Genomic DNA, 23,306 nt, shown 5'->3' with positions numbered 1-23,306 from the left:
GGATGATTACATTTGTGTGTGTGCATTAAGTTTATATTTTATTTCACATTGCTCATGGCTGAATTAATTTGAATCCGCTATAGTCTAACATAAATAATATGTAATAACCAAATCAAAGAATTAAAAGTCTCTTAATATAAGAGTGGTGAAGCCCCCAGAACCGATCACTGTGCATCTGAACATCTCGGAGTATGTAAACGATAAATGCAAAATCCCATTTGACACCACCGTGAAATCACAAAGTCCAGAAGACAGGTTTATAACAACCACGTCAACTGTCATTAAAGTTTATACGGTCGAGGCTCTGCCCCAAAACTGTTACTTTTTAACTCGCCTTAAGGGGATGTTAGAAAACAATAATCATAAAAGTGAAAATCAAATTCTCATTTAGAAAATGTTATCATATGAGTTATATTGCTCGGCAGACACATCAAAATCACATCAGGGTTATCACTGTGACCCGAGTATTCAAAATGTAAAATTTTCAGAAAAGTTTGATTTTATGGACAAAAAACCCAAAAACAAAATACACTTGAAGGTGGTAGGTGTGAAGAACAACTCTCACAATCTGTTTGGTTCCGAGCAGGCTGTATGGCTGACGTTTTTTTCTTCTTCTTTTAACTAGTGGAGGGAAATGTTATTGTTGCAGAGAGAGAAAAAAAACACAAGGAATCCCACCGATGAACTTTACACAGAACTTTATTGTACCAATTTATATCAATACCGTGTGAATAAAAAGCACAAGGAGGAAGCAGCCAAGAGGAGGAAGAACAACACGAAGTACAGAAAAACTTTACAAAAGACTAGGCATCCGGCTCATTTGCCAACGAGGTTGGCAGCAACGTCAGTTTTGGAGTAGAAACTATTGATAGTATTAATAACCGTTGGACACAAATTGTGCAATTATATCTATACTTCTAGTATAAACCATTTATAGTTTTTGTTTATAGTCATCCTGAAAATCAAAACGGTTGCCAGAAATTATTACTTTGTTTTTCTTCTTCGATATGGCAGATATAAGAATGAGTGATAAATAAACATCTTCAAACTCATAATGTGAAACTTTCCATTTAGGGACAAAAATATACTCGGACTTCATATCTATTCTAGGAAAATAGTGCACAGCAATGGATTAGATAATGTTGTAAAGAATAATACCAAAGATAAACCCCATTTTATTTTACAAAAAACGTCCATATATTAAAATATAACAGAACCTCGGCAGAGACGAACCTTAGCTGAATCTCAAACACGTGAAAACTCCCGACTTGGATTACTGACAGTCCAGCTATCGTCAAACGCAAATCTTAAAAATGTGAAAATCTGCTGCCCGTCCAGTTTGAACAGATCTCAACACAATAATGTAAACTGGAAAAAAGAACTGGAGAGGTGCACCGTATTGCTCTGATCAGTCCTTCACTCTCACGCATTTAGCTGTCAAACCTTTCTTAAACCTGAGGTTGAACTAAAAGCAGCTGACGCACTTTTTTGTTTTTTTGTGTTTGGCACTTGCATCAGATAAATTCCTCGCCTCCGATGCAGCAACTGATTTGTCCCAAATCAGCCTTAAAATGATTGTTCGCACACGATTGCAGTCAGATCCGGCTTATAGCACAGTTCTGAAATTTACCTTCAGAGTCACAACTGCCGTTGTGGATGCTTTCACTTGCCCTGGGAATAAAAGATCACAGGGAATCTTGGAAATATAAATTTTGACATCTTAGCATCCTATTTGACATTGACGGATGAGAATTGTTTAGTGTCACACGCTTTTAGTTGTCACACGCTGCAATGCAAACTAGGTGTTGAATCCAGTATGAATGTTTTCTCTCCTGATAAAGAAAACAACGGTACAGCCAAAGAGGAATCCAGAGATCCTCTTAGACAGAAATCATCTGGATTGTTTTCATTTATTATTATTATCATGTGAACGGTTAAGTGACCTAGTAGTTTTGAATCAAAGCTCACCTCTCACTCTCGTGAGGTTAGCGGTAAATACTAGGCTCAGATTCTACTTTCCCTTATTTTATTTTTTTTTAAGTCAAAACTAAGTCAAGTCAGTCCAACAAAAAAGAAAAATACAGTACAAAAATACTACATCACTGATTGCAAATATCACCAGCACGGGTCAAGAATAATGTCTTGAATGTGTCAGAGAGGACTTCAGATTTGTCAGATGTGCACCTGAAGTCAGTGAAATCTCTCTAATGTTCCTCAGAGTGCAAATTGAACATCAGCCTCGACCGGTTGCGGCTGATGGTCGGACAGTGTCGACAGTAACAATGTTGCCGGGTGCAATCGCTTCGTTCACCGTCTGTGTGCTTTGTGTCGTGTGCCTGTGCAGTGATTGATGGGATCTGACAGTGAGCCGGCAGTCAAGTCACCTGGTGATGAGCGGAGCGGCGGTCACATACAGTTGGCCACGTTGCTGGAGCCCTGGCCGACGTCCCTGATCTTGCTGACGTGAGACGAACAGACGGCAACTCCGGCGCCGGCGCGGCAGTGAGACACCGAACCCACCAGCTCCCATCTGAACAGCACGCACGCGCACACAAACACACAAAATCAATACATTACAATACTGGAGTTCAGGTTGAGCTCTCTGTCAGGATCAGGTAAAACTAATTACACCTGGATGAACAGGTTTAAATAGTGAGCTATGTGCACTACCATTATATTCACTAGTTATAATGCTCAGATAACTAATTCCATAGGATGACGACTACACAGCTAACCCTAAAATATCTGCTTAAACTCAGTTACATTGTGCAATCTGCATATTAATGTTTCAGATACCGATATATTGGCCAGTATGTATTTCTTAAAACATTATGCATTGATTCTAAAGATGTCATTATCACACCCTTATGCCAAAGAAATGTAATAGAGGCTTGATAGTTTCTGTTTAACCATAAAATTTGGAAATAACTACAAATAAAAATAAATGAAAAATCACATGTAGAACTTGATTAAGAATACAAACATAATTTGTTTATGTAAAATGGCCACATAAAGGCACATCTTTCCTGCATTGTTTATACTCTTAAATAAAAGTTTTCATATCGACAAACATCAACACATACTATTAAAGAGTGATCTAATAATCACACTCTGCACCTCAACAGCATAAAATCACATCACGTTACCCGCTCGTCATCCATTGCCCCCTCACCTGTTCATTCGAGGCTCAAAAGCCTCCACTGTGTTCAGGTAGATGTTCCCATTGTGGCCCCCGACCGCGAACACTCTTCCCATGACAGTAGCGACGCCGACTCCACCGCGCGGGGTAGTCAGCTCCGACACGTATTGCCAGCGGTGCATTCGTGGGTCGAATCTCTCCACTGAGCTCAGGGGCGAGTTGTCATCAAAACCACCTTCGGAAAATGACAAGACGTTTAGATAACAATTACCTTTGAGGATTAAAAAAAAAGGAACAAGAAAAACAACATGTGAACACTGAGTAAGATTGTGTTGTTTCAAACAGAGCAGGCACACAAGAAGAGGATTCATCTATCCTGTATCATTCACAAGGCAAAAATGTCCAAACATATTGTATGTTTAAGTGAACCTTGAACGACTCTTCAGATTCAAGTGGTATCATTCAAATAAATCTCATCCTTACACTTTGTGAATCAGTTACCAGACAGTTTTATAAAATATCAACATTTTTCATTTGTGTAAACAATTGTAGTGTGTGCACTTAGGCATGTGACATAAGTGTATTGAAAAAAATGAACCACCCATGTCAAAGGAAGATACAACAGTAAAGTAATAATGTCAGAATACATCCTAGAACTACTGTATATGAATCCAACAAACATTATCCGTCTACCACAGTGTTTAAATCTGAGGAGCAGAATATTACCGATGTTTGGAATCTAACTGAGGAATCTCTTTATTTCCCTCACCCACAACATAGAGGCAGCCATTCAGTTTGCTGACTCCGTTCCCGGCCCGCCGCTGGCCCATCTCGCTGACCTCAATCCATTTGTTTAGGTGGGGGTTGAACCGTTCCACGCTGGAGAGCGACGCCACACCGTCGTTGCCTCCCACCGCGTACACAAAACTCTGGCGAGAAGAGGATGTAGAGCACTGTGTAACTATCACTGTACAGTAGTCATCATTTATCGGATTTCCTCTTCGGCCTTACCCCCAGCGCCACAGATCCCACTCCTCCTCTGGGCGTGTTCATCGGAGCCACGGCGCTCCAGCAGTCGCTTTCAATATCGTAGCGCTCCACGTCGTTGAAGCAGGAGTTGTCGTCCAGGCCTCCAATGGCATAGATAGGACCTCCAAGAGCTGCCAGGGCTATACCCCTCCTGGAAAACACACGGATCCTTGCTCAGAGCAGTCTCAGTATAGTTAATAGTCACAGGAAATGCAGGTCAAGGTATCAATCAGTTCCTCAAAATCAAAAATAGGCTCAACAGAGCAGAGTTTTAAACTGTATAAACCAACAGCTACCAGGGTGTAGAGAGCAGTATGAATCATTTCGAGGCTTTCAGTAAAATCATTACACCATATTTCAAATGACTTTGTCCAGCTTAGTGAATGTGGCCCTCCGGATAATCCGACTGGCTCTGGCAATTTTTGGCAAGCTCCACAGCCGCTCTGCTGTCTGTGAGTGTATGTGTATGTGTGTGTGTGTGTGTGTGTGTTTCACTTTCCAACAGCACCAGAGAGAGCAGTCAAACAGAGCCAGTCCTTACAATGTAAACGGCAACAAGATTTAGATTTAAGAAGTTTATTAATTCATTCTCTCTGTCACAGTGCTGCTCACGATGAGAGATTACGTAAGAAGCTGGAGGCTCTAATAAGTTGATATTAGACAGCAAGGGATGTTAGCCAAAGAAAAAAATCCCCTTTCCCATTCAGCATATTGTAGTATGATGTACCTCTTGGTGTTCATCGACGCTTTCATCATCCATTTGTTGGTGAGGGGGTCAAACATCTCCATGTTGCCTAAGTGCTCGTTACCGTCATGGCCCCCGACAGCATAAACCTTTCCTATGAAAACAAACATCAAACAGAAATGAAGCTGAGTCTTCGTGATCACACCAGTGATAACAAAGATAAATGGTTCTGAGAGACCAAACTAATACACCTTTTTTACTAGTGACAAAAAATATTTTCAGGTGGCACCACTTTTATTTCTGACTAAAATATCAGTTTCTTATTTACATTTATTTAAACTGTCTATATCATTAAAAATATCTGTCATTTAAATGCTTCTGATTTTTTTAAACCTCTTTCACTTGCATTACATTTTTATATGAATAACCACTTTTCTTACCTCCCACAGATATCACACCCACGTGACGCCGCCTGCTGTTCATTTCAGGCCCGAAAAACCAGCTGTTCTTGGTGACAGAGTAGCACTCGATGCTGCGAAACGGGTCGCCCGAGCCCCCCCGGCCGCCCACACAGAACAAAACCCCTGGAGGAACGGCAAGAAGGAATAAAAGCTTGGCATGGCGAGAGAACACACACTACACATTATGTACAACATTTTTGAAAAAGATTAAAATACATTTGCTTATGTGATGAGGATGGGCCGAACCTGTTAGAACACAAATATCTAGAAAGATGTTTGAATGTTGCTACAAATGCCATAAAGTCAGTAGTTACGTGTTCAAAGCCCTACACGATCATCAAAGTACCTGCAGTGTGTTTCCGGGGTATGGTATGGATCGAATACTCAAAGTCAGGCACCACCTTGTTGCTGAGGTGGAGGTGGTAGTTCCTGGCTTCATCCATCAGGTCACGACAGCTCAAGTTACCTTTGATCATGTCGTCCTTGGCCACGGTTCCGGTCAGGAACTCGACAGGCAGCAGGGGCAGGCGCACCTGAAGGGATCATCATATAGTGCGATTGTGAAAGTGGTAACATAATGTTTTGAACATGCCGTTTCTGCAACACTCATTTTATACACAGTTATGGAGCTTGACGTTAAGTTAATGAGTAAAATATTACAGAACACATTCAGGTGTGTTTCCAAACACAAATCCAAAACATGCGAAGCAAAAAGATAAATAAACATCAGCCCAACTAAACCGTATTCCTCATGATCAAAGTTAAGTAGCCTCTGACCTGAGACATGATCTGGTCCAGCCAGGCCTCGTGGTGCTGCGGGTTTGCTTTCAGCCACTTCACTGCCGCATTGTACACCTGCGTCTCCGAGTGGATATTGAGCTCACTGGAGGACAACAGCGTGCGTAAGTGCTGGGGAGACACGCATGTGAAGTCCTCGCAGTCCACGACCTCGGTGAAATGCTCGCAGGCGTAGCGGTCGGCCATGTCCATCAGGTCCACGCGATTGTGGCTCTCCGCAAAAGTGCGAACCGCCAGGCAGTTGGTGGGGTGAAAGTGGGCCTTCATGTACTCACAGCAGGCTCTCGCCACCAACTCCACCTGACAGATTCAGTCAACAAAGCTCAAACATTTAACATAAGTGTTAAATTAAAAAAAAAGGTCTATAAAGCTTGTTAATCAATTAAATGTGTGTTAACCTGAAGGATGCAGGCAGCATAAAGCAGAGGCTGGACATTGTCCACAGTGAGTGTGAGCTTGGAGGAGTAAGCAAAGTGCACCAGGTCCTGGATGGCATCTCCATCAAAGTCCTTGATCTCTATCAGTTCCTGTTTGGCCTCTGACATCTCTGACAGGAACATGGCGCTGAGGGAGACAAGAACAAGGTGAAATGCAGGAACCAATACATGAATATGTGAATGACTACATATCATACCACTCATTAAATATGGCAGCCCTCACAGTAAATACATTATGCTTTTCACCCCAACTGAAAGTGTGTAAATACTTTCCTTCAGGGCTGTAACAAGCATACATTGAAATGTCAAGATGTTTAAAAGCAAACCATCATATTTTGTGAGTATATACTGATATATTTTTTCATTTAAATAGTTTGTGCTTAAACTATTGTGTAGGTATATCTGATGTGATGTATGTTTTTCCAGGTGTTAACATACAAGAGGCCATGTTCTCCTTTAGAAAAGACGACATTCAGTCTTTGATTTTTTTCCCCATGACACTGGAACTTTATGTTCAGGCTATATAGGTCTCGTAAAAAAAAAAAAAAACTTGAACATACCGGAAGTAAGGAATGACACAAGCCAGCACTAGCTTGTGGCATGGTATCAACCTACTGCCAACCTAAAAATGAGACAAACATAAAAAACATGTTTTAGATGTTTGCAGCTGTTAAGAGATGACAAACAAACAGACCCACCACACGCAAACTTAACAGTTAGAAGAATGAATCAATCACATCTATAAAATTCTCGTAAAAAAACCCACACAACCTTCAGTGTGACGTCGCATAGCTCCCCCACTTCGTAGAAGTGCCGGAGCGAGTTATGGAAGTCCTTCCAAGCCTCGTGGGCCTCGAAGACAAAGGAGCCGTCGGGCTCACAGTCTGCTTTCGGTGCCCTGTTTACCGGCCGCTTCTCCTTGGTCTTCAGTTGCTTGGCATGGTCTGGCACCACGTCCCCTGGTGCCATAGCTGGCTACAGGAAACAACACCTAGAAGAGAGACGGGAGGGCGGAGGAATTTGAGGACTTCGTAGAGACAGTGGCCACTGCCACATTTGTTTTTTTTTCTCTTTGGTATCATTATAAAATTAATATTGTTGGACTGTTTGGCATCTTTTGCTATTTTCTGACATTGGACAAGTAACCGAGGTTATTTACAACAGTATTGAATTATCCCTCCATACAAAAGCAGGCCCCATTTTAACTGCACCATGCAAGAATAACTCGCAGTCTACATATTAAAACCACAACTCAGTGCAAATACCATTCAACAGAGGAAACAAACGGGAAATTGGTGGTGGTGGGGGGATTGCCTCCTGCCAGCTGAGCAAGTTTGGTCAGTACTCTTCCCCCTTTCAGTGTCACTTCCCCTTTACGCTTTAAGTAAAGACGACAGGTAGATGTGTAAAAAACAATAGCAACAATCATATCACTCCAAGCTGGCGTAGCACGCAACTCAGAAAAACACTGCAATCAAACCCATAAAAATTCCTACCTACTGCTGAGTCTGGTGAAAAATCTCCACAGTTGATAAGTGTCTAGTTATGAGAACAGATGAACTGGGAGCAGACGGCCAGAGGCCGAAGCTCCACCCACACCTTACAGATGATGCACTCTCTCTCTTGTAAGCTATTCCTCTGAAACTGAATGGACCCAGTGTATCGCCACCCTCATCGCTAGTCTCCTCAGCTGTGAGAGCTGAAAACATCCAGTCCCATCATTTGCACTGGTGACCAAAGGCCCTTTCCACTTTTGTTCATGGCCAAGTTTTAATTCTTTGAGACCGTTTGCTTCCTCGACACATGGGGGGATTTAGTGATATTTACGTCCTCGGTTGGAACCCTTTTCTGGCCCTTAACAGGATAACATCCTCAGACGATATATTATTTATTAGGAGTAAGTGGAGTGAGACAGTCAATAATTTATCAACAGAGATGTCTGCGGCACAGCCACTCCAACTCCACCGAGTGCGAAATTCAAAAACCAACAACCACAACCTCTTTGGAGCCATGCAACATTCCTCTGTGCATCTTTGTGGGTTCGCCAAATAGAGAAGGACTCCCACCGTGCGACCAGCACGCCAAATTGGACACAAAAGTACACGCAAGACGCGCGCACGCACTCACAAGAACCCACTGTTTGTCATGTCGTATTACTTGTCCCACTTCCAAAAGGACAAAGCCACGTTGCTCGATGCTGCAGGTTTGTCCTTTGGCCAGAGTATCGTGACAGCGGAGTGTTATAATAATGAGCTGGCGTCCTGCACAGTGAATTACTACTTTCCATTTAAAGAGATCGAGGCGTGAGGCGGCTTGTAAAGAAGAAAGGGAGACAAATGTAAAGAAGACAATTTGTGATGTCGTCAGCGGGGAGCATTTTACATATAAGACAATAATGATTTCACACTTGTTCTTATAACAATCTGATCTTTTCTACACTTACGCTTATCACATCACACAGGACTGTTTCGCTCCTCTGCAGTATTGCAAGCAATAGGATAAATTGTACTACATGAATATATATTTTTTGGAATGAGTTTTGTCTGCAGGGGTCTGATTTTCAGTTCAAACAAATCAAAGTAGTCCCCATTGCTCCAGCACGTACAGTAGCATACATCTGAGTATTCTAGGTATGAAACAAACATGCTCCCAAGCTGCTTTCACTTGTCAAACAGATGCTGTGTGATGATCTTTGTATGAAGTAAAAGATGCTTTTTATGAGTTACTCCTGGACACTGGGATGTCTGCAGATGATGTGCAGGGTGCACATATTAGAAGACACCGGCTAGACCACAACATTGCACATGGCTGCTCCCTGTGAACGCCAGCTAGCAACTCTCCGGTGTCATTCGACGTGAGTGCGAGTGAAACAACACAACGCACCAGCACCAGCACCAGCACGGGCCACAACAATCAACAAGCGGCGAAATGAAATGTGCCGAACACCAACACATGCAGCCACACGTCAACAGCGTGTGAAACACGAGGAGCTCGGCTAACGCGAGTCACCGGGCAGTTAGCGCTAACGATGCTAACTCGTCCCCAGGAAACATGGACATGACAAATGTGGCTAGCGCAAACCAGAGTGCATTATTGGCTCGCTTGCTAGCTGAGTGTAGCTAGCAGGCAGGCTAGCACCCGCACGGCGGCTAACGTTCCCTGCCGCGATTCTAACCGCGAATGGAGCGAAACATAACTTCACATGCAATGGCGTGAACACGGCCGAGCATTACAATAATCGCAGTGTTCAGAGGAATGTGTTTTAATTTAGATACCTCATGTCGGAACGAGAACTAAGATGCCGGTTTCTTTGAGCGGAATGTTTGTTGTATGTCCAGGTGCTTTGTGGGTAATGTAGTTTTTGGGAGGTTACCTGAGCAGCGGCTGCACGAGCAAAATGAGAAAACTAAAATCAAAGTGTGCGGTTCAAACACAGCTGGCCACTTGTTTTGTCCCTGAAGCAGTGTGACAGATGAATATATTAAATACAATAACACTGTGGGACGGAGGGCATGCTATAATAATGTTATAATTAAACAGTGGTGGAATCTAACCAAATTGAGACCCGTCGGTTGTCTGTCTTAGACTTCGACTTTCTTTATTGTCATTTCAATATATATATAATATAATATATTATATAATAGTACCGGTGTGAAAGATAAAACAAATATTTAATTCCACTTCCTCATACAGAAATGGAGTACAGTAAGAAAAACCGTGTCACTGTCATGAACTAACTGACTAATAACTTCAAAGCTATGAACTAACAACGACTCAAAGCCACCAACAGACTTCAAAGCCACATCTTGGCTATTTCCCAAATCAATTACAAGTTTGAACACGTGAATGTTTTATAAAATATGATGCATTGATTAAATTAACCATCTTAACTTAAAATGAAACTGAACAATTGTGACTATAGTTCAGACAGGACAAACAATTTAGAGGTTTGGACTCTTGGTCTTACTGTGATGAGCATTTCTCATTATTTTCTGAAGTTTTGCAAACTATACTTAGGTCAATCAGTCAAGCGGCAGATCAATCCGAGAGTCTTCAGGAGATGATATATTCCATTGGCACCCACAACACTTGAAAAGAGCTAAATCATTTGGGGACATCATAGTACCCTGAAGTCATCATATTACTCATGAAAACCCAAAATATCAATAGGCTCCAATTCACCACCTGAAGTTTTGTGAACATTTTTCAATGCAGGCCTTTAATTTTCACTGTAGTTTTTGACCAATGACTTCTCTCCACCATTGGGTAAGAAGAGTCCAGGAAACATTCTCACTACGTTATTACTTCCTCCACCCGAAGCAAAAATCACATCCCTTTAGATGTAAGTGTAACTTCAGCTGCAATGCTCTGAAACACAAGTGTGTAATTCTCTAATTAAACCAAGTAATGAGAGACACATCAACATAACCGTCACATTCCTCAGTTGTGAAGCAGGACTGTTTCTTCAGGTTTTGGTAAATAACAATTTTCTTAAATAATGCACTTAAAATGAAGTGCCAAGTAAGGAAATGATAAACTGTTATTACAATCGTTACATAACTAAATTGGCCAGTAAAGTTTCAGCTAAAATTATACATTAACGACACCTTCAGACAGATGAGTCCTGTTTACTGTGTATTACTGCTGTGTCTGCGTATTTCCTCTGCACCTTGCAGGCAGGAGGCAGAAATATTGATATCAATTCTCCATTAAATTAAAGCAACTAAATACCACGAGTAAGCTCCAAGTCCATGGAAGCAAAAAAGACTTGACATATCACAATTAGCTGAAAACTGTCTTAACAGCAGTTACAGAACTTGTAAATCTTAAAGCCACTGTTATATAAAACATAATATATTATTAAAAGCAAAACTTTTTCAGTGCCTGTGATGTAATTAAAAAATTAGTAAAGAATTTAATTTTATATTAATAACCAAAGCCATTTTGTCTGCAGCCTACATTGAGAGTATAATCCCCTCTAAAAACTATACGTAGATATATATATATTAAATATAATTACACAGGTAGAAATGTTTGTGTGACCACTGAGGACATTTATCAACAGGGAAGAGGGAAAGTGTTAGTCAGAGCCTTAGAGCTGCAGCATAAACAAACACAACAACAAGATAAAGTCTTATATAAAAGATTAAATAAATAGAGACTTACATCCACATTAGCAAAGATGATTTATTTCAGAACAATGTCAATCTATGCAGTTCCTCCACTGAAAATAATACAATAATGAGCTAACAATGTTTTACATGTCACTGAGGGATGTATATAATTATATGACATAATCAAAGACTAGGTTTGTGACCTTCGGACGTCCAGCATCTTCTCCAGGGGTCCTACTTGTGCTGCTTCTTCCTTTTTAGGAGTGCATCTCGTAGAGCAATCTGGATCACAGAGACAAAAAATATATTTTTAGTCCTTAAATTCCGACGCGATCGAACACAGTAGCTCGGACATTCACTTCTGTTTGGTGCGAGGTTACCTGTTTCTCTCTGAAGGAGCGTTTGCCTTTAGACCTCACGTTCTGACTGTGTCGCATCATCATGAAGTTCTTCGTCCTTCTCTTTTCCTTGTTGCTGGTGCTGGCGTGTGGGTTCAGCTTAGTATGCTTCTTGACAAAGTCCTTCCGGTCGGTTCGTCCCGCCTGGAATATCAAACGCATTAGTGGTTAATCGATACATATATCAAAGATGCAAAAAACCCCCCAAAAAATGTTTCAGCTTCACAGTGAAAGTTAAATGAATTTCTTGGTAATGTAAATATGTAATATACTGTAATATGTTATTTTCCCTCCCATTTTCTGAGAAAATAATTGTTGGGCTGGGTCCGTTCGTTCTAGTCCTATAAAACATTATATACAGCCACAATACAAACTGCCCATGAAAGACTTCCCCAGCTGTGTAAAGAAACCATGATTTCATTGGACAAGTAAATCTAATGGTGCTTTAAATCACCCACATATCAAGTTTTTACCATTGCTGTTGCCAGGCGTGTTTCCTTGTCTGCTTTTGGTTTTTTATGCAACTTCTCAATATTCCTCAAGGTCACCAGCTCCCCTCTGCAAGATTTAGAGGAAAAAAAATGAAATTATTTCAAAGAATAAGATACCTGAGAGTAAATTGTAATTAATATTTGAAAATGATTCACTCTTTAAACTCTGGGTTCAAAAATCTTCCTCACCTGCGGCCATCCTCTTCATCACTGTCCACAATTTTCCTCTTCTGGCCCTTGCCGGGCACAGCGTTGACCTCCTTGGACATCTGCACCAGACGGATCTTCTTGAAGTCATCCTGCGTGAGGAGCCTGCTGCCACTGACTGCCGCCGCCTTGGCTTTTCTTTCCTCGACTGGAATACTCTGAAGCTTCTCCGTCTGAAAACAACCACAGAAAAGGGAAGACATTAAAAAAAAGTCACCGAGCATCGTTGGCCTTTAGCGGTTCATCGAGGTACCACTTTTTGCTCTCACCATTTCTCCCGCGTCTTCATCAGACGAGTGGTGAACGTCCACCCACTCCCCATCTTCATCATCGTCACTTATACTGGCACTCTCCCAGCCTTCCGTTGTACATTATTGAAAAATATGCATCTTAGTATTATGTTGTTTGTCTATCATCTCATACATACACTACAGTAGGAGAACCGATTTCCATTTTGCTGAACAAATCAGCAAATGCAAGCCAATCCAAAGGATTCAACAATGATATAGTTGCTGACCTTCGTTCTCCTCTCCCTCTTTGTTCTCCCCATCCACCTCCAGGACTTCAGCTCCAGGGATATAGTCTTTAGCTTCTAGTTCTCCGTAGTCTTTGATCTTAGCCTCTGCTGATGCCTCTGTGGGTCTCCCCTGGACAACAAGAGCCATGTTTACAGTAACAGAAATGTAGATTTTTTTTACTGTTGAGCTGCAATAAAGTCCAAAACATTTCAGAGGGGGTGTGAATGCAGCAGGAAAATCTCTGCAGCGGGATTATTGTCCCGCTCTACCCAGAAGCCACAGAATGTTCCGAAAGTGTTTCTGTTGGTGTGAAAGCGACTGACTCGGACAATCTCCTGCTGCATTCATCATATGTAAAAGGCAAACTCCTGAAAATGTCCGGACCCAATTTTTCTGGACATTTTCCGGCGTTTCAAGTCTGAAAACAGCTTTAGTGTTTGGGATCTTGTCCCAGCACTCGCCTCCGACGTAGATAGGAAAACAAACAGCATCCATTATGTCTCAAATTACCCTTTTTTAAAGAGCAATGCTCCCATGCTTAAATTCATCTTTCTTTTTTCTTGTGTGTATAACACAAGAAAAAACACACGTAACACATGTAATCTGAACTTTGACATTTCCCCTGTTGATTTTTTTTCCTTTTCAATGAGCTCACCCTGTCCCTCTTGTGCAGCATCTGTGGATTCAGATTCCTGAACAGCTGGATCATTCCCCGGGCAGACATCATCACATCTGAGGCAAAAAAACCCCACACACAAGCACACGTCTATTAACTAGTAGCAAAAAAGTAACAACAGCTGGAAAAGCAGACTGTGCGTCACTCACTCTTGTCTTTGTGGTTCTTGTACTGAGCCAGGTCCTGCAGCAAGTCTTCATTGATGGCGAGTGGACAGCGGGCTGCCACCTCCTTGATGGCATTAATACTGAAGCACAAGGAGAGGAAAACTTTAAAACAGTGAAGCATGGTGGTTAAAAGCCTACACATGCATTTTGTTTTAAACAGGTTTACATTTCTTCTTTGTACCATATTAGCTTTGAATATCTGTAACCAGAAAGTAGACATACAAGCTTCTTACCCAACACACATGACCTCCCCAGAGTTTCTGTCTGTCACAAAGTTATTCGCGATGGTCATGATCACAGGTTCAATGATCTGCACGAGTAGAACAGACAGCATTATTGGTGTTCAAATGAAACCCTAGTGTTAAATCACGTGACTGAATAAATGTGTGGATGTTAATGTACCTCAGGGGGGACGAGCTGGTGTGTCGCCTGGGCAGCACACAGGAGAATCTTTGTCACTTCTACAAAGACAAGAGGTGGTTTTAAAACGTGTCATCAGCTCAAGCCCAAACACTTTTTTTTTTTTTTACCTCTTTGATGGGGCTGAATAAACCTCTGGGTGAAGGGATAAAAATTGAAGAGGAAGAGCTGTAGAGGGGAAAGAACACTGAGTATAACACTCAACATAAAATATTTGATCCATATTCTGTCAGATATGTCTTGCCAAGTTAAGATTTACATGTGAACCCGAAATAAATACATCAACTTAAATATCTTGTAAATTGAGCCCCATTTTACAATGCACAAGTTTTATTCAAAATTCATGCTGGACAGAAGCACAGAGCAGTTTTAACCGGCAAAACCTACCGCATTGGTCTTCGTATTAGAACAAGTTCATTCATTCATTCATCGTCTACCGCTTTATCCATTTAAGGGTCGCGGGGGGTCGCTGGAGCCAATCCCAGCTAACATTGGGCGAGAGGCGGGGTTCACCCTGGACAGGTCGCCAGCCTATCGCAGGGCCACATACAGATACGGACAATCATTCACTCTCACATTCACACCTACGGGCAATTTAGAGTCTCCAATGAACCTAACCCCATTCTGCATGTCTTTGGAGTATGGGAGGAAGCCGGAGAACCCGGAGAGAACCCACGCATACACGGGGAGAACATGCAAACTCCACACAGAAAGGCCCTGGCTGAACCGGGATTCGAACCCAGAACCTTCTTGCTGTGAGGCGAAGGTGCTAACCACTACACCACCGTGCAGCCCTATTAGAACAAGTTGATCTATAAAAAAATAATATTATTTACCAAACAACAAAAAACATGATTCAACACCAACCTCATGGATTCCAACCAGTCTGGATATGAGCTCCATCATCATGATCTTCACCTCGAAGCGCTCTTTAGAGTTTTCCAACTGTTTCAAGAGTTTCTCTGAAAAATCTTTACAAAAAACAAAACGATAGATTTAATAGTTTTGACAGTTCTGGATATTGTAGAAATAATTATTTGGGTGTTGCCGTGGAGAGGAGAGGTGAGCTCAGCCTACCTTGCGGATCATGAATTAGGTGAATGGCAGAAAAGTTGAACACCTCTGCTTTGTTCTTCTTCTTGTGTTTCTGCCAAGAGAGCACACGAGTATTGAGAATTAAAAACAATGAACACAGTAAGTGAACATACAGTATGTGTAATATAACAAGTGAAAAACAAATACAACAGTGGTACCTTGAGGACTTTCATTGCTTTTTCCAGCTTCTTCTTGTTTTTGGTGGTTTTCTTGCCCGTGGAGAATCTCACCTTCAGGTCTCGGACTGATGGTCCCTCTGCCTGGAAGACGAGAGTGATTCTTAATAAAAAAAACTGCACAGCAAATTGAAGCCATGTCTGTGTATCTTACATGTAATATTCCATATTTTAAAATGACTGACACAAGTACATAACTATCTCTAACCAATTTATCTGTGGTACTTGCCTCTGAATCTGAATCACTCTCGTTCTTTTCATCTTCATCTTTGCCAAGGAAGAATTTAAGACCTGCAACGAGGATCTAAAAAGGAGGACATGCAGGTGAAGACTGGTTTTTCATTCATTCAGTATGGTAAGTAAGTGAGAAAGAAAAAAAACAACCATACCTTTGTCACCTTGGTGAAACATGCGGTTGTAATGACGTTAACTGTTTTCGCATCATTCCTGTGGCACAAACGCAAAGAAAATGAGGTCAAAGAAATGACAGTTAAAAAACCTCCTCAGCTCTAAAATCTCTCCTCAGTGTTTGAAACATGACGCTCACCATATGTTTCTTTTGTAGAGCTCCGCCATCACATCTAAAGAGATCTTTGCTGCGATGGGATTACTGTCTCTCAGCATGGTGTACATGAAGTTCTGTAACACCTGAAATGCACAACATTTTAACTATAACACAGATAGCGAGAGGCGCTTTGTCGCACAACGTTACAGACAGTAACACGTCGCTCTTATGAGGCTTATGAGTGTATGTGCACTTACTGTGTTGACTTTGTTGTTTTTGTGCTTGGCGTTTATGTTTTTGATATCGGCAACAATGTGTGTGTAGAGAGTCTGCGGAGAGAATAAACAAGCGACAAGAGAGAACATCACAATCAGAAAGGAGAGAAGAGGAACACAAGATGAGAATGTCAAAACTTAACATGTAAATATGAATTCATTACATCACATTACATACATTTAGCTGACGCCTTTGTCCAAAGAGAAAAAAAAGGGGCATAAAACCATAAAGATATTACCCCAAAATGTGCAAGAATCATTTAAGTACATAAATGTAATTCATCAAATAGGGAAAATGGCTTCAAGTGCTCAATTCAGAAACACATACAACAGCAGAAGAGAAAGTCCACTGGTCAGAAACGAGCTTTAAAACTACATCAAGGTGGTTAATCAAGGATTTTAATTAACCTGCAGCACAAATTGTCCACAAATTAACCCGATTACTACCGATAGGTTCCTGTCTCAAAAAGATTTAGAAAGATGTATGAATACATCTTCTACTAGGCAAAATCTAAAAAATCTTAAGCTTTTCACTTGAAGTCTAAAACCTATACTATCCCACAAGTACATGGTTTTCAAAGAGGTTTTTTTTTTCTGCTGCGGCCGTTTCAGGGCTCTGACCTTCCTCAGCAGTTTGTCGTGACATCGCAGCAGCTCGAAGAAGAGCTCCAGCAGGCGGGTGGGCTCGATCAGATCCTTGTTCCTCAGGAGGATCAGCGCTTTGCAGAAGGTCTGACGAGGACGGGGAAAAAGAACATTTGAATGCCGTGTGGCGCGAATGCCAATGAACTCAAATTGAAGAAAAGTCACACAAGTCTCACACACACACACACGTATTCTCACCATTCTTAAGTCTGGCTCCAGGAGTGTGTGGTAGCTGAGCAGCAGCTCGGACAGCTCCTGGGGGAAGGTGGACAGGTGCTGCACGTAGCAGTGACAGACCTGCGGGACAAGGAGCGACTCGTTAAGTACACATCACTGACACACTCACTGTCCCATGGAACCTTAACCCACCTGAGCGAGAAACATGACGAGGTCTGCCAGCTCCTTGTTCGCCTTGTCCGGCTGCAGTTTGAAGATCTGCACATTGGACTGGTAGTGTCGGAACTGCTGCAGGAACTGTTTTTAACACACACAAAACGGGCATTACACGAGCCACTAGTGCGGCTTAATGACAAATCCTCCAGTTCTTGAAATTTTAAGAGAAGTGCGAGTCTGCAAGCTAACAGCTTTAGCAACCTCTCCGCTAACAACACTCACCTCCTCCACGTACGACTGCGGGTCCCGTTTGATCAGATTCTGCAGCTGTGGCAAATTGTTCGGCAGCTTGTTGCTCTGTCGACCCGACATGGTTTTAGAATTATTCCGAGATTTGTTGTGGTGAAAAAAGAAGATGAAATGGAAAAACTACTTTTTACACGGTAAGCGTGGCAACCGTGTAGGCTGCCATTAAAGCTCACAACAGGAAGTGACGTTACTTCCGCTTCGATTAAAGGGGACGTTCGTCTTTTCTTTGGCTTTTTTTTATGATATATCTTATTAATAATGTTAAACTTGTTTGCCCTTTTCTATCATTGTGGTTTTGTTTTTGCCTGCTTGGTCCACATTATGAGTCACAGGGATGTTGTCTCCTAACTGAGTTTTAAGGTCTTGACCTTGAGGCCAGAAACTTCTTTCATTAAAAACTGGTTTCTGCTATTTTATTTAAGTAAATAAACTAGGAACTAACTAACTAGTGTTCTCACTGCTCATTCTTTAGATGCCCCTGAGGAAATTTATTAATTTGATGGAAAATGAAAATGTGTCAAATTCATGTCATGTACGCAGGGGTTGAAGGTAACTGCCGGGGGTCCCGAGCTGAGGAAAAAGAAAAACAACAACACCCTCACGCCGCAGTTAATGAGATGTCAGAGAGGCCAGAAGGTTGGAAATCCCTTGTTTAATCTTTAGCAATATCTGTTGTCTTTTAAAAGCCAGTCATATTATCCATTGGATAAAATCATCATCTTGAAATTAACTGACGCAGAGTAAAATATTTCCCTCTGAAATGTAGCGGAGAGGAAGTAGGAATAATTGGACTTATGACTGATACATGCATTAGCATTTTACTCTAGTAGTTGTTAGAGGTACAGATTTTTTTTTTTTTAAAAGAGGGACATTTTAAGGAAATGCTGAAGGATTCCACTCACTCCACATCCTGAATAACAACAGGGCTGAGATGCAGGAAAAGCTGATCTCCCCTGTGCATGCCAGGCCTCAAAAGTAACCATCAAAAATGCTTCCCCGCCCCCGCTCATTGACGACATGAGCTGTGTTTCGTTTAACTGGTTGAGTTGGTCGGGTTCAAGACAATTGTACTGCGTTATGGAAGATGTCTGCTCACATGGCAATGTTTGATGAAGTACTTTACGATCACGTGATGAAGACTTGGGCACCACTTTGCGGTGGAACCGTTGAAAGACGACACATCCTCCCCTCTTCTACAATATTTCTGCAGCCAATGACGTTACAGTATTCCATCGGAGAGCTTAGGGCTGTCGTTCATTCAGGGCAACACTGTTTAATTATTACCTACAGGTGAAAGACACATTGATGCAAGCACCTTTAAAATATGCAAAAATGCAATATCATGTCATAACACTGTCAATGTTCCAGAGTTCAGCCTCAGTAAAAGGCTACAGGTGAACTGTTGAATAGATTCTATAGTTGATTTTGAAACTAGAGTTTGTGGTTGTTTTTTGTGTTGATACACAAAAACAATATCACAAATTATAGCTCAAATTTTACATTGAAACTTCCCTGACATGGATTCAACATTACAAGCGCATCATAACTACATCACGGTGACGTCACTTATTATAATCATTTCCAAGTTGAAAAGAAGTAGCCTACTATCAGCCCTGATACATGTGCACAAGGCTTCTCTTCCACATACTTCTCAAACGCGGTGTAGCAATATAGGGTTAATATTTTTATCTAGTTTGGATGAATAAGGCTGAAACATGTTGTAATTCAAAACCATACTAAAAGGTTTTAAGCATGTGACAAAAGACAAGAAAAACAGATTAAAAAAGAAAACCTCTGCTACATACCATTTAAAATGTATCCAGTTTAATTTTCAGGAGATGAATATGTACACTTTTAATTTCATCATTTAACTCACAATTACTGTATAATAGATTTACAAAGCAAATACTGACATAGTATTCTGTCAAGGCATGTTCCAGCATTAAAATAGGATTCAAAATACACAAGTACAATTTTGTTCCACATAAAATATGAGATCATTGATCACTTTTATAATTATTTTAGAATATCCAAGAATCTGAGGGGGGGGGGGGGGGGGGGGGGGTAGTGTTCTCTTGTAGGGGACAATAGGAAAATACAATCAGCAGTTCTCATAAATGCATGGAAAGGGAGTAGCAGCCAAAGAGAGAAAACTCAAAAAAGCAAACATAAAAATATAGACCTCTTTAAAGGATTTACTCTCAAGGAACTGAACATTTTAAGGCATCTTAAAGACATGTAGTGTAAAATTTGGCAATTGCTGCCTGTGTCAACTCTGCATGTTTGTTCTGCTTTTTGTGATAACAGTCTCCCCGCCTCTACGTGACGTCAATATGTGGTGTCTACTATCCTGAGATGTTTTCCTCTGCTTGGAGGCATCTGAGGACATAGAGGATCACTTGATAGCAGAAAATATATTGGTCCTGTGGGGGGGGGGGGGGGGGGGGGGGACGACAGAAAATGCGAGAAAACATGTTAATTTAAGAGCGTTCAGTTGAGTTGAGAGTTAACGTACTTCAAACTAAAAGCAAACATTGAAAAAAATCACCTCTGTCTGGACCATACCCTGTCTCTGAAGTCTCATGTTTCTCACAACATCTGAAATATCAAACTACAAAAAAGCAAAAGGGATTGAAATCAACCTGAACAAAACAAATACAAACAGAAGCTTCCTTATGAACAACATGCGAGTAGACAAAGATTGTGACACTTACATCAGCATCTTTACTGATGAGACCCAGAACCACGTCTATACAGATGAGGGTCCCTGAACGACCAATGCCTGCACTGCAGTGAGTGATTATCGGCCCCGACTGATGAACGTGCCGCATGTAGGAAATAAACGTGAGCAGCTGCTCGGGCTGCGAGGGCGTTCCGTGGTCGGGCCATCCCATGTAGTTCAGGTGAGTGACCCGCTGGATTTCGTTTGTCTGAGGAGGGAAATGTTCACATTAAATGTGTGGAATTTTTTTAAATTATTACAAGAAAATGAGAACACTGCGCGTAAACTCACCAGGACATCTTTGACCTCGATGAGTCGGATGACAAAGTTGTCCAGGTATTGGTCTTTGATCAGCGTGATCTGCAACCTGTCGTCCACCATCTCCGCCGTCCTCGGCGTGTCCGGCCAGTACCGCTGACACTTCACTTTGCCGCCCTCGACCTCTTGGGTCATCATGGCGATCACATTGGACTTCTGCTCCCAAACCATTTGCCAAAAGTCCCCCAGAGTGGTGGGCAAGGGTCCCTGGCAGGCGATGTACATGTAGCTCTCGTCCTTTACTGGCATGTTGATGAAGTTGGCGTTGATGTAGCCCCCGTCTTTGCCCAGCACAACTCGAGTGGTGTCGACTAGAAGAGACGTGTGCATTCAAAATCCTATTTCAAACTATATGCTTCTTTTGGATTTAGTCAAATGTTATTTAAAAAAACATAAAAGCCTTCAAGTTTCACTTTATGGTACAATTACTGGCTACAATTACCGACCAACACATTTGTGACTTTTCTTACAGGGAACGATATTCTTGTAGCGATTCTTCTTCTTGTTCTCTTTCGTCTGACCTATTAAACAGTCGTCCAGTGGCTGGAGGTTTTGAAGATTCTGTCAAGGAAAAAAACAAACAGTAGTTCAATAAACCAAATAAATTAAAATCAATTCATGAGTCAAAAAATTCAAATGAGATTCTCACTTCAAACTCCTGCAGCGGGACCTTCTGCTCCAGAAGCCCCCTCATCATGCGAACAACAGTGTTGAGCTTTGGTCCTGTGAACTGGCCATCGGGGACGACCTTGACCAGGGGTAAAGAGGTCAGCTCGTCCTCTGTGATGATTGGCCCGTCTGGGGGGGACACACAAAATGAAGGAATTAAAAAAATTGCTTTGTAAGCAAGTATTTATGAGGAATATAACATTTAACACATACCAAATGTATTTACTACACCCAAACCCACAAACAGTGGCAATAAGAAGGAAGAAAGGAACTGGTCTGTATGCCGACCAAAGAATAACTGCTTTGTGACTGATTACTTCCAGCTTCTTTTGACTCATTTGCCCATTGCTTTCGCGAACAAATCAAAATCCTGTTTTACATGGCATTTTAATTTCAAAACTCAAATCCAAAGTTTGGAAAAAATCAGTCTTACCCTCTCTTGATGTGGAGTTCATGGTCTCAATAGGTAGTTCATCACTTCCCCATGTGATTTCATCCTCCTCTGGCTGTTCAGCGCTCATTTGCAGATAGCTGTTGATTAAAAAAATCATAAGCAGAGAATATATGTGAAGTGGGATGGACCCCCCTGTACATTCATAATCCTAAATGTGAATTCTTACTTTTCATTCCTCGGGTCGTCCACGCTCTCCTCTTGCCATTCCACTTTTCGGGAGCTCTAATAGTGTAAAAACCATTAGAATTTTGTTGTTGTTGATATGATCATTATGGAGTTTCAAAAAGTCTGGTGGGTTTGATTAGTACCTCGGGGGAGTCTTCGGGTAAAGAAGAGCCGTCACAGTCTGTGTCCTCGGAAAAGTCTGCGCTGTGCTCTGTCTCTCTTCTCTGGTCCAGTGGATCGTCTTCATAGTCTGTTTGTGAAACAATGTATAGTTTTTAAAGTTTATAACTGAGTCACGAATTAATTCATCTTCTTAGAGAAATTACACAACATATGCTGTACAGCCGTATGCTGCTACCTATTGGTGGTATGGCAGGGAAGCCGCCAGATTTCAACTGATCGTGTGGAGTACACAGCTTGGTCTTCACTCCACTGTCCTCACTCAGATCTGAAAGCAACAGAATTAAGACCCTGATAAATTATTTTAATCGAAAAAAGCATTTATCCATCAAAACGTTCCTTTTTTTGGGTCCGCAGCTTGTACCTGTGTTCTCATTGCACTTGTCAGAGTTGATGGGTAGATAGGCGAGGTATGTGTTGGGGTTTTGGTCCGGCGGTCTGGACACTATCAGATGTACGAGGCCTTTAGCTTTACGGATGGTGGTGACAGCTTTGGTGTGGGACACACCTGTCATCAGTTCTTCATTGACCTAGAAGAAATAAATAAAACCTTTAAGAGAGTGATGTGTATGGTTTCAGAACATCCAGAGACATGTTACAAGACAAAGCACAGGATACGAGATTAAAGGTTTTCCATTTCTCGTATCTGAGCCAATAAGTTCATGGTGTAGAAGGAGGAACGGTAACAGGACAATGTCAACACTCACTTTGAGCAGCCTGTCGCCCACTTGCAGTTTGCCCGAGGACTCTGCTATTCCTCCTGGTGTGATTGATTTGACAAAGATCCCCCTTTCGCCTCCGATCACGGAGAATCCCAGACCTCCGGACGGCAGCTTCTCAAGAGCCAGCCTCGTGATTTCCTCCTGCAGTTTCCACAAACACGCACAACATGATCTCCTTTACTTCATGATTCAAAACTG

The 23,306-nt window shown here is 41.7% G+C and overlaps 3 protein-coding genes across 7 annotated transcripts in view; all 3 read right to left on the bottom strand.

Annotated features, from left to right (window-relative positions):
• Positions 1-681: 681 nt before the first annotated feature.
• klhl8 (kelch-like family member 8) lies at positions 682-10,155 on the bottom strand. Of its 2 annotated transcripts, XM_035607380.2 has the most exons (13): positions 10,104-10,155; positions 9,923-10,004; positions 7,321-7,540; positions 7,110-7,171; positions 6,511-6,676; positions 6,092-6,412; positions 5,661-5,847; positions 5,294-5,437; positions 4,896-5,007; positions 4,151-4,319; positions 3,909-4,068; positions 3,173-3,374; positions 682-2,530 (listed from the first exon to the last, which is right to left on the bottom strand). In XM_035607380.2, the coding sequence occupies exons 3-13, from the start codon at positions 7,516-7,518 to the stop codon at positions 2,407-2,409; spliced, it is 1,845 nt and encodes a 614-aa protein (XP_035463273.1). In that variant the 5' UTR covers positions 7,519-7,540; positions 9,923-10,004; positions 10,104-10,155; the 3' UTR covers positions 682-2,406. The 2 variants fall into 2 exon arrangements, with proteins under 2 accessions (XP_035463273.1, XP_035463272.1); XM_035607379.2 differs by lacking the exon at positions 10,104-10,155 and having other exon boundaries at positions 9,825-9,947.
• A 1,561-nt stretch (positions 10,156-11,716) lies between these two features.
• On the bottom strand, positions 11,717-18,068 carry sdad1 (SDA1 domain containing 1). Its single transcript, XM_035608987.2, has 22 exons — positions 17,852-18,068; positions 17,606-17,710; positions 17,435-17,533; positions 17,213-17,323; positions 16,574-16,645; positions 16,359-16,459; positions 16,201-16,258; positions 16,041-16,115; positions 15,794-15,895; positions 15,618-15,687; positions 15,408-15,511; positions 14,651-14,708; positions 14,523-14,581; positions 14,354-14,430; positions 14,103-14,200; positions 13,933-14,009; positions 13,277-13,406; positions 13,029-13,120; positions 12,742-12,932; positions 12,535-12,619; positions 12,044-12,205; positions 11,717-11,945 (listed from the first exon to the last, which is right to left on the bottom strand). The coding sequence occupies exons 1-22, from the start codon at positions 17,939-17,941 to the stop codon at positions 11,898-11,900; spliced, it is 2,064 nt and encodes a 687-aa protein (XP_035464880.1). The 5' UTR covers positions 17,942-18,068; the 3' UTR covers positions 11,717-11,897.
• Positions 18,069-19,685: 1,617 nt separating this feature from the next.
• The window catches only part of ptpn13 (protein tyrosine phosphatase non-receptor type 13), a 42,794-nt gene continuing 39,173 nt past the window's right edge, over positions 19,686-23,306 (bottom strand). For all 4 annotated transcript variants that reach the window (XM_035608037.2, XM_035608038.2, XM_035608040.2 and 1 more), the window contains 12 exons: positions 23,094-23,249; positions 22,751-22,916; positions 22,565-22,654; positions 22,350-22,456; positions 22,208-22,263; positions 22,021-22,118; positions 21,568-21,716; positions 21,389-21,479; positions 20,892-21,229; positions 20,593-20,808; positions 20,427-20,489; positions 19,686-20,301 (listed from right to left, as the gene is read on the bottom strand). In XM_035608037.2, coding sequence (XP_035463930.2) covers positions 20,224-20,301; positions 20,427-20,489; positions 20,593-20,808; positions 20,892-21,229; positions 21,389-21,479; positions 21,568-21,716; positions 22,021-22,118; positions 22,208-22,263; positions 22,350-22,456; positions 22,565-22,654; positions 22,751-22,916; positions 23,094-23,249 — 1,608 coding nt within the window. In that variant the 3' untranslated portion in view covers positions 19,686-20,223. The remainder of the gene's footprint in view (positions 20,302-20,426; positions 20,490-20,592; positions 20,809-20,891; positions 21,230-21,388; positions 21,480-21,567; positions 21,717-22,020; positions 22,119-22,207; positions 22,264-22,349; positions 22,457-22,564; positions 22,655-22,750; positions 22,917-23,093; positions 23,250-23,306) is intronic.

This window comes from Scophthalmus maximus, chromosome 20 (genome assembly GCF_022379125.1).
Source record: "Scophthalmus maximus strain ysfricsl-2021 chromosome 20, ASM2237912v1, whole genome shotgun sequence".
NCBI lineage: Eukaryota > Metazoa > Chordata > Actinopteri > Pleuronectiformes > Scophthalmidae > Scophthalmus > Scophthalmus maximus.
Note: the sequence above shows the minus strand (reverse complement) of the source record. Positions and strands in the feature narration are given on the sequence as shown.

Coding starts and splice junctions, on each gene's coding strand:
- sdad1 (XM_035608987.2), bottom strand. CDS start 17,941: ATGTCGGGTCGACAGAGCAACAAGCTGCCGAACAATTTGCCACAGCTG. Junction 17,534..17,605: donor TCGTCATGTTTCTCGCTCAG/GTGGGTTAAGGT, acceptor CTTGTCCCGCAG/GTCTGTCACTGCTACGTGCA. Junction 14,709..15,407: donor GACTGGTTGGAATCCATGAG/GTTGGTGTTGAA, acceptor TCCCCTCTACAG/CTCTTCCTCTTCAATTTTTA.
- klhl8 (XM_035607380.2), bottom strand. CDS start 7,518: ATGGCACCAGGGGACGTGGTGCCAGACCATGCCAAGCAACTGAAGACC. Junction 5,438..5,660: donor ACCCCGGAAACACACTGCAG/GTACTTTGATGA, acceptor CCGTTCCTCCAG/GGGTTTTGTTCTGTGTGGGC. Junction 3,375..3,908: donor TGGCTGCCTCTATGTTGTGG/GTGAGGGAAATA, acceptor CATTTTCCGAAG/GTGGTTTTGATGACAACTCG.